A 10,541-nucleotide genomic window follows, 5' to 3' on the forward strand; every position below is an offset into this window, starting at 1 on the left:
GTATAGCTACAGTACTGTACAGTATGTTTTTCATGAGCTTATTTCTTGTTAAACCCACTGTAAGAAGACATACCACAAAGTAAAAAATGGTAAAATACTACACATTTGTATAACATGGTTTTTATTGACTGTGTGTTGTCAAAACATTTTTTCTTCATATGGTGATACTAAAAGAAGATATTAAACAGGACCTAACATACTGTCCATCACAGTTTTCAAGAATGTATAGGGTAATATTAAGCCCCCCCCCCCCCACCCCTCTCGTCAAAAAAATGTGTATTCATCATTTACAGTACACTGTATCATTTATGTTGTTCAGAAGCATCAATTATTTGAAAGTTGCCATTACAAACCATGTTTTTACCTTGATTCTATTTCTTTTCAGGTCTTGTATATTAGCCCTGGGTGTTGGAGGGTTTGTTTACACAAAAGGTGTGATTGAAGCTCAACGACGGGAGTCAATGAAAGTGCGAGAGCGCATGAGAAACGCGAATACTGGAGATTACGAACAAAAGAGAAAATTTACTGGATAAAGATATACAGTACCTCAGTTCCATAACATTCTTATATTGCAAAATATCACATCAGTTCTCAGTAAACAAACACAAACTACATTCTTCTTTTAAAAATTAAAACAAGAATAAATCAGCAAGATGGCTGGCTTACCTGCTCTTAATGAGGACCAGATGAAGCTGGTTCAAGACCTGGAGATTGAGATGATGTCCGACATGTACACAAGAATGACAAACTCCTGCCATAAAAAGTGCATCCCAACAAAATATAAAGATTCAGAAATTGGCAAAGGAGAGGCAGTATGTATTGACAGGTAAGATCTTTTTTATGAAGCAATATACTTGTACAGTACAGTACAGTATATGTGAAATATTTGTGGACTTTTTTTAAATAAGAATAGCTTTCTTTTTTGGGGGGGAGGGGTGGGGTTAAAAAACAATGCTTTCTTTCTTTTATTAAACCAATGGTTTTTGCCAACACTGGTTTTTCAAGGTCACTTTTTGGTGTTTATGTTCTGTTCTGAATGTACAAGGTACTTAAGTACACGTAGTTAGACACAATATAATAGTTTGGATACCCAGGATATACTGTATTGTATTGTACTTTAATTAGACCATAGCCTACCACATTAATGAGTTTGGACACCCCCAGTTTAGCCTGGAAAAATAGGTTGTTTGCTCTAAATTTTGAATACTGTGCAGTACATGAGTTTTCTCTTAGTATGTCGAGTTGAAAACACATTGCTGGAGTTTGAGAGAATGAATGATAGGAGGCTTTGTTCATAGTTGCAATCACCCCCACTTCATCACAGCACGAAAGACTTGCAAGATTAAAAAAAAAATGTGGTTAAATGAAGACTTACTTTGCAGGTGTGTGGCCAAATATTGGGAAATTCATGAACGTGTTGGAAAGAAACTACAGAAAATGTCCACCCAGGATGAAGAAGCCTTGAAAAAAATAGCAGCAGAACAGGGACTTGTTAAATAATGTCTGACAGTAATAATGATTTTTGTAAAGAAAGTAAGTTCGTAGTCTTTGTAAAGTAATTTGAGTTTATTATGTCTGAGACCATGGCAAAATTGCAGTCATTTAGTGTACATAATACATAGGTGCTTCTGATACAGCAAGTATTATGCTGTGTGATTCTGTTTTATGCTAAAATTATAAAATAATTGGCAGTGATTTTTTTATAATGTATATATGTATACCGGTACTTCATTACTGTATGCTCTTTTATAGATTTTGTACACATTAACTCATATGTTAACAGTGCAGTCTTTGACAATGTAATTTTTTATATAATTGTATTAATTATCTTTGCTAGCATCTTTTATACCATTCCCACAATATGGGGTGAGGAGGGTTAGCTTAGCCTAGCCTTGATGTGAGAAGTGCAAATAACACCCCACCAATCATATCAGCCATGGGACAGAACCTGTGATGGATTGGAAGTCCAGAGTACTACCAGTGGAGCTGTGTATTACCAAAGGTCATGCATATAAAGCTATACAACTCAGGCAAAACCATTGAGAATCTCTGTTCAGGTTTTAAACTGGTAATAAAGATATGAAATGTTCTGGTGACAGCTGTGAAATGGCCTTGTAGAAGAAATTAAAGATAAAATAAGTCAAAGGAGTTAACATTGTAGAAAATTTACTTTTTAAAGAGGAACAGGTCAGAGCGATTTAAAAGATGTGAGAAGATATGGTTCCAAAGTTTAGCAGTAAAAGCAAAGAAACAGGCCTTTTATGTTTACCTGATGCCCATATATTTGTACATAATTATATTTGGTTTAAAGGAAATAACTTACAATGGCTACAGGCATCTTTCAGGCATAATGTTACTTTTAACAACAGCTGCATCTGTAAAATGTTATTCTACTTACAGAAAGTATAGCTATAGCATTTGGATACAGACAACATTGTTTGCATTTGATCTGATTGGTCTGGAACAAACTTAAACTGATACAGTATTTGGTTGGACAATGACTTTTGACAAAGGCAACTCCACCTTCAGTTACAAACTCTAAAGTGGTCACTTGAACATCTTTGTGCATATGATCTTTGGGATTTTTTTCATCCATGCTTTGCTGCAGATCATCCTAAAGTTTGTGAAGAATGTTCAGTACATTAAATGATAAAAAAAAATGATGTTTAGAGTATGTATTACTGTTACATTTAATATTTATAGCGAGGATAATGGAAGTTGCTGAAGTTTGTAGAGAGAATAGAATTATAATTTCAACATGTAAAGGCCTTTGTCACTTGAACCTTTCAGTTTATACTGTGTGGTGAATTATACCTGAGAAGCTGGGTAACTTAAGCTCAATCTTTACTACCGGTATTTTTTTTTTTTTTTCAAAGACGCACTTTCTGGTGTTTTAAAAAATCTTGAAGTGTTTGGGAGAAAGGTAGAGATATGGATCTTACAAGTAATAATGTAATTGCTTAGTACAGGAGGGGTCATTTTGCTTGAAAACAGCCCAAGATAATGAATATGCCTATACAGTACTGTAATTTGTTAGTTGGATGTGGAAATGATATGATCACTGATCAGATGACTTAAACAGAGCTGGAATAACATACATCCTTCCACTATGATAAATTCACATGAAATGTTTTTCTAAGATAAAATAACCTGCACTTCTAATTATAACTACAACATTTGGGGGCAATTATTCTGAAGAGGCAGGCTAAGATAGTTTGAGCATGTGGAGAGAATGGATGGGACCAATTTGATCAAGAGGTGCATGAACCAAAATGTAGAGGGAAGGAGAGCCAAGGGTAATCAAGAATGACATGGGGAGAGGGAAGAAATGACAGAGTAAAGCCCTGTACACACGATCGAGCAGTGCCTGGCGGGCTTTGTCCGTTTACCGGGCAAAGCCTGTGTGTTGTACACAATGGAGTGGTTGGAGGCAGTCATAGTCGGGCGCTAGTAGGTGGTCGGCGGGTGCGGTGTGTCGCAGGAATAATCGCCGGACAGTTAAAGCGAAGAGCATAGCGTTGTGTACTATAATAATTGCCGCTATGTGCAAAAAGAAGAACCAAATGCAGAAAAGGGAATGGTGCAAAGAGTGGTTAGGTCAAGAAAAGTATTGGAAAATCATGCCACGATTTTATGTGAACTGCAAGATGGGCATGAGCAAGACTTCATCAATTACATGAGAATGGACCCCAACACTTTTTGCAAACTTCTAGCGAAAGTGGAACCATATATAAAAAAAAAAAAGGATACCAATATGAGGGAGAGTATATCTGCAGAGGCTCGTCTAGAGGCAACACTCGTATATCTTTCAACTGAGTGCACCTACACGTCACTTCAGTATAGAACGAGGATATCAAAACAAAGTCTGTCTCACATAATACCTGCAACTTGTCAAGCCATGTATGAAGTACTCAAGGAAGATTACTTGCAAGTGAGATTTGTAGTACATAAAAATTCATTGAATAATGTTAGAATTATGAGATGCATAGACAGGAAGTCATGGGACTAGAGTGAGGAGAGCGGCAGGAACAAAGAACACACACGAATGTCCTCATTACACAATACAAACAATCTCCTGTTTATTGTCACGCCAATAATGTACATTGCATAAGCTTATTTGGTTATACACTGGACATCTGGACCAAGCGGGGAACAAATACGTATCACATTTGCAGTACTTAAAGTTGTCGCTCCATATCCGGCAGCAAACCACCAGGCAGGCGGACCATGATTTCGCTCAACGACGGGCACGGGCACTCCGTTGGTTTGCCCGATAACGGGCATTTAGCTCGTGCCCGCCGGGCACTGCTCGATCATGTGAACGGGCCTTTAGGAATCTGAAAAGAGTGACTGACAAGAGACCTTGCAGCATGAAGAGCTACCATCAGGTAACCGCAGCTAACTCGCCCATGCAGACGTAGAAAGTGGCCATGAAATGATGACGACAATGAGCAAAATCTTTGCCAGGTTTCAGGAAAACTATGCTAAAATAAAACTAAAAAATTAGTTTGATCAGTGGCGGATGTATATACGTATAGTGTGTGTGCAGGTCAGGAGAAGATCATGTGAGCTTAGGAGGGCCGGTGACTGTTTGTGAGAAGTCTTCAGTTTTACAGCTCCTGATAGGAGGGGGGAACTTATAGGACATGGGAGGAACGAGGCTAAAAGTGAATGGATGACATGAAATTTGGAAGAAAATGGGTAGACAATCTTAGTATACATTGGGTAGAGCAATCCACACCCAAATTACACCCTTAGAGATGCCTCTGCCAGGCCATGAGGCTAGTGGGAGGACCTTAAGTGCTTGATAGGGCCAGTCCACTGTTTCTGCTTTTGGGAAGGGTGCTTTCAGTGTGAGATATGGCTGAGCAGGAAGGGTCGCACCAGCATGGGAACGCTTGGCAAATGCGATTTGCGTCGAAAGACCATGAGATAGTTTAATAGAATGGATGAATGAAATTAAAATCTGGGTCCCCAGAGAGATACAAAATCTTGGAGGATTCCAAAAAGTTTAGTGGAGGACTGTGGTTGCCAACCCTCAAATTCGAGATCGGTACTCTGATTGATAAGAGAGAGAGAGAGAGAAGCATTGAAAATTAATAAAGGATAATTTGCAATAAAAATAAAGGATGGTAGAGTGCATTTCATTATAGCATTTGAAGAATCTGTTTAAGATACAGATCAATGCTTCAAGAACAGAAAAGCAAAATTCAAAATTATTAATTCTAGGAAAGAAAGACAATAATTTTTTTTAGTCACATTTACTTGGTAGATCCTACAAACACTGAACTTAAGAAGTCTTCCTCTGGTTTCTTCATCATTTCTCTTTTCTTGTTCTTCATTTCTCGTCTCTTTTTCTTTTTTTCGGCAATCATAGTCTTAAATTTGTCATTCTTTTTCTTCCTTTCCTCTTTCTTGCTTATCATTACATCTTCAGTTTCCTTTTGTTTAAAAACAAACATATTTCCACTTCCTGTGGTACCTGTGTTTTGGCTCTTTATGTCATCATCTTGCTTGTTTCCAATGTTTTCCTTCTGCTTCTTTGCTTTTGCTTCTTTCTTCTTTTTCTTCTCACTGATTTCAGATGCTTTGATGAAGTGATCAGTTTCACGTCGCACCTGGGAGATCTCTGCACCCATTCTCTGACGATACACTTCACGCTCATACTCCAACCGCTGTTTGAGGTAGGCCCACTTAAACCTTGAAGAGTAAATGACAAATAAATACAATTGGTGAAAATTTCAACACTATTTTATTACTATGGCATCAGTACTGTTTACAAAAGATCCTACTGTATTAACAGAGTTAAAATTACATACCCTATGCTGAAGACTGAGGACACCTAAAACAGAAAAGTGGGGTTCCTAGATCCAATTCTTTGTTGTGACTGCTCTTCTTTTTGTTCATTACTATCATTAGTGTACAGTTGTACACCACTCTTGACACAGTGATGGATGTCAAATATTGTTATTTTTTAATAATAAAATGTACTGTAAACACCATCCAGGGGATTCATTATTCTAACATTTTAAAGATATCATCACCCTCATTAATATGACCATCACTGGTTTATGGCCATTTTCCACGAGTCAGTGGGTTAGCCATGAGTACCTGATGGTAGCTCCCAACTTAATAGCCTCTTGCAGCCACTCTTGTCAGATTCTTATCTCTAAGGTAATTAACCACAACCTCTCCCCATGTCATTCTTGGCCTACCCCTAGCTCCCTTTCCCTACACATTCATACTTGGGCATCTTTTGACCCAAGTGGTCTCCTCCATTCTCTCCACTACATAAAATATCACTAATACATTACTCTCACTATACAACCATCCTCGAGCAAAGAGAAGGTCCTCTCACCATCGAGAGAGGCAACAGCTCCCCAAACTTCTTTCAGCCATTACCACCTCCAGCACTGACCTTGTCACCCAGGTACTGTAGCAGAACTCACTAACACAATACAGTACTGTACAGGGATAAACTGTATCCCCAATGTTGAATGACCACATGATTACCTGTACATAAAGCACATTCAGGGCCAAATCCAGGAACATCAGGGGGGGGGGGGGCACTGAACCCCTCCCCCCCGGAAATTTTTTGTAAATCTGACCAATATCATGGGCATTTTGAGACCATGTGCACTTGATAATAGGAAACATTCTGAGGTCAACAGTAAATAATAAATACTTTTTCCGATACAAAAATGCCTGAGTAAAATACTGGCCAAGCGGCCTATTGCAGGCTCCTTATTTTCTCATTAAATAAAAAGTACAGGTATTGGAATTTTTTGAAGAAAGGGGGATCCGGACCCCCGGGTTCCGCCCCTGACATTTAAAGTCAGCAACATCCTGTTGTGTGCTATTTACGTGACTGCAACTCATGTGTACGGTACACACTTTCCACAGTTTACTGAGTTGATGCCAACATCCTTCTTACAAAGAACAACATTGCCATTTTCAACAGATCCTTAATTTACTAATTATGAAAACAACCCAGAAAAAGACTACTGTATCTACTTGATGGATAGATGACATCCGGTAGTCTGGAAGCAGTCAGTTAGATGATGGTGTTAAACAATATCTACTTGTGGAAAAGCAAGAATAAGAACTTAGAGATAAATTTACTTACCTAGGAAGATATTTGATGTTCCACAGCATGTCGTAATATGAATTACTTTTCTTTCCACCCACAGGTTGGTTATTAAGATAAAGATGCATCTGCTTAGCTTTTCTTTTACTTTTAAACTCTATCCAGCCTTCTGTGAAGTGTAGTCTCTTCTTAAACTTCTTTACTTTGCCTTTGTTTCCTTTTAATCTATCTGTTACAAAGAGAGAAAAACCATCATGAGGCTTACTTCACTTATTCCACCTCATGCAAAAGTGGGAAAAGAGGGGATATGATAAATAAGCAGGAAAAATAAATCAAAATAATCTACGGTAATTAATTCTAACATACCAGTATTTTCTTCCATTAATCTTGCACCATTATCGCCTACCTCACCTCCCACACTGCGTGTCTTCTTCATAAATCATCACGCGCATGCGTTCCCGTACACGTCACGCAGCCAAACAAACGCGTTTTTGTTTTTGCAACCAATTAAAATGATTTGGGGTTTAATTCGTGGTATTTTTGACCCAATCAAATTTGAGTTTTATTTTGGGTCTCAAATATTTCCAAATTCAAATTCAGTTTAGACCATGGAAGTCTGCGATGGGTGTCACCTAAATTATATGGAGCTGATTGCGAGTTTCTGGGAAAAAACGAAGAAACTATAGCATTTTTTCGATCGCATGGTGTTCTTCCAACCTCAGTAAAGTGTACTAAGAGCAAGACTGAATGTAAATATCGCAAAGACCAACATATGTAGTGTTGTGTAAGAATTTCAGAATCCAACGACGAACAAGAACCAGGCCAATAAGGTAAGAAATAGGTGATTCCATCATATGGTGAGAGTCAGTTAAGTTAGGTTAGGTTTTTGTTTTTCTAGTGTTTTTAGGTGTATTTTGCCATGATTTTTTTTTTCGGAAAACGTCCAACGAAAAAATTTGATAAAAAACGGCTTATTTCCGCCAGAAATGAAGGTCACATTCGGTCTAAACACACACAAATACACTAGAAAAATATATTTTTGACTTTCTAACAGTGTGGTGTGACAGTGCAAATTTACCATATTTTTTCCTAAAGTTGCTCCTAGCAAAGCTATGTCGCAAACTATTACTTTTTACCGTTACTCTTCAAATTTCTCATTAACTACCATAAGTGTGTGAACTAAGTAAACCTTGGACAGTAAAAGCTTACCGTTCTCTGCAGCTTGAAGGAATACACGGTCCAGCTCGCCAAATTTGCCAAAATATTCTCTAATCTTCGTCACGTTCATGTTTGGGGGAATGGTAGACAGGTAGACTATCCCGGGTTTTCTTTTTTTAACTGATTTTTCAAAGGGGCTTCCTTCACTGTGACTTGGCGGCACATTTTGTTCCTCCATCTTGTTGTTAGAAAATTATGATATATTACGGACGTCTACTTATTAAACATAACACTTCACACTGTTGTCTGGATCACATGGTCCTCCGGGCAGCACTAGGTGGGACGGTCATACTGCCAAAACAATAACAAAGAATTTCTAACTAATAACTAACACTTTTCTTTAGTATTTGCAAGTGTTCTTTACTCGCAAAAGATATTTATATATCATAATAAAATACCTGGCATTATTTTACTAAGGATAAGAGCAAAATACTCGGAATTTAAGAACACTATTAACTTGATTTCAGAAAGGTTTGCATCAAATCAACAATACAACTGCCAAGTTCTAAAGTTATTCCCATATTATTTCATCTACAACAAAATAGGAGTGTTATAACATAATATAGCCTTCTGTGTGCCAGAAATTAATGAGCACTGCCGGTACCTGTATTAAGTAAAATGGCAAGTGAGGGGTGAAGAAGGTTCAATACAAGGGTACAGGGTGGACGAAAGGGAGTTTTAGGAGTAGAAAAGGGTGTCATGGCTTAACACAGGCTAATACATGTGCGACTCGTGATCCCCAGTGGTTTGGTAATTATGGGGGGGATGTTTTTAGACAGTTTTGTTTACTGATTCATTTCTATTCATTTTCTTTGGCAAATGCTTCACTTTCTAGATACAGGCGAATTAAGTTACTGTCTTAGTTTTACAGTCGCATGATCAGCTGTGATGTGGCAGATGTAAATGTAAGGTGAGGGCTAATATACGAGAGTAGCCGTCAGCAGCTCAGTAATTATGAGGGTGTTTTTAGACAGTTTTTTATGCTGATTACTTTCAGTTCTATTTATTTTCATGTGTAAATGCTTAGTTTTCTAGATATAGGAGAGTTAAGATATAGGTTTGGTTAGCACATGATTTCAGCCATTTTTTTTAATTTTCACCAACATAATAAAGTATCATCTAATAAAATCAGTGAAAACCGGGTACGTATTTTGAAACCCATTTCAATGAAAAACGGGAGATAATCACATTTTGAATAATTACCAACATGGCTTGGTAGATGGTGATAGGATTTTTAACTGGGAGATGCAATATTGCACATACTTTTGAATATCTGCCTGGCCTAGATTACAGAAGAAGAGTAACAACTGTCTATGGCTGAAGCCTGAAGGTTTATGGAAATATCGGCTGAAACACCTGGGATAATGTGTCAGCGAAAGAGTAAATACGCAGATAAATTATAAATAAAATATTCTTTCAGTGAAATTATCATACAAGATCACATACTTTCAGTATGTACAGAATACAGTTTGTATGTTCTATATATTTCACACTATACTTACCCATCTATATCTTAAACAGTGCCAAAACCTGCAAAGCGTCTAATTTACCTATTCCAACTAGAAGAAAGGAGGTCTGTGACTGTATAGCATCCCATCATCATTCTCGATAGTCTTTTTCAGGACTATTTTGAAGACCACAACCTAAGTTGGTAGACTGTTCCATAAGACCACATCCCTCTGTGTGAAATAAGTAGCTACTGTACAGTATTGTATATCCTTATTTTCATTCTGCATAACACTTTGGTGAGCTTGAAGTTGTGACCTCTCATGTTGGTGGTGCCTGACATCACGAAAAATTGGCTCGGGTTTACAATCTATGTGATCTGCCTTATTATATCTACAGTAGAACGTCAATTTAAAGCGATTCAATTTAAGATTACTGTACAGGTATTGATTTAAAGCAACACCCACAATTAAGGACAATGTTTTAATTTAAAACGAATCTTTCCTATTTTGCGCGAGTCAATCTGGCGCATCATATTTAAAATTTTGCGCCTAATGTTTCTCTGGGCACACTACACTGTCCTAAGGGCAAAGCTGTACTGTACATGTAATCAAAATAATGTACTAATTGATTATTAAAATTTTTGTATAGTGCAAACTATAGCATGTTTATATTCAAATTAATCACTATCTTATAAGAATTCCAGCAATGTAAATTATATTCTTCCCGGTCACTTCTGTGACATATTATAAGCAAGAAACAAATGCAATCTAAAGGACATAAATATACA

The 10,541-nt window shown here is 37.4% G+C and overlaps 2 protein-coding genes across 2 annotated transcripts; one reads left to right on the plus strand and one right to left on the minus strand.

The window, feature by feature from the left end:
* The first annotated feature begins 418 nt into the window (after positions 1-418).
* Positions 419-2,765, plus strand: LOC121865194 (mitochondrial import inner membrane translocase subunit Tim10-like). The gene is made up of 2 exons (XM_042364510.1): positions 419-826; positions 1,383-2,765. The coding sequence occupies exons 1-2, from the start codon at positions 654-656 to the stop codon at positions 1,498-1,500; spliced, it is 291 nt and encodes a 96-aa protein (XP_042220444.1). The 5' UTR covers positions 419-653; the 3' UTR covers positions 1,501-2,765.
* A 2,365-nt stretch (positions 2,766-5,130) lies between these two features.
* On the minus strand, positions 5,131-8,596 carry LOC121865195 (activator of basal transcription 1-like). Its single transcript, XM_042364511.1, has 3 exons — positions 8,297-8,596; positions 7,127-7,316; positions 5,131-5,700 (listed from the first exon to the last, which is right to left on the minus strand). The coding sequence occupies exons 1-3, from the start codon at positions 8,481-8,483 to the stop codon at positions 5,262-5,264; spliced, it is 816 nt and encodes a 271-aa protein (XP_042220445.1). The 5' UTR covers positions 8,484-8,596; the 3' UTR covers positions 5,131-5,261.
* Positions 8,597-10,541: the final 1,945 nt, after the last annotated feature.

The sequence above is a fragment of the Homarus americanus genome, unplaced genomic scaffold, assembly GCF_018991925.1.
Source record: "Homarus americanus isolate GMGI-L3 unplaced genomic scaffold, GMGI_Hamer_2.0 scaffold18547, whole genome shotgun sequence".
Classification (NCBI taxonomy): Eukaryota; Metazoa; Arthropoda; class Malacostraca; order Decapoda; family Nephropidae; genus Homarus; species Homarus americanus.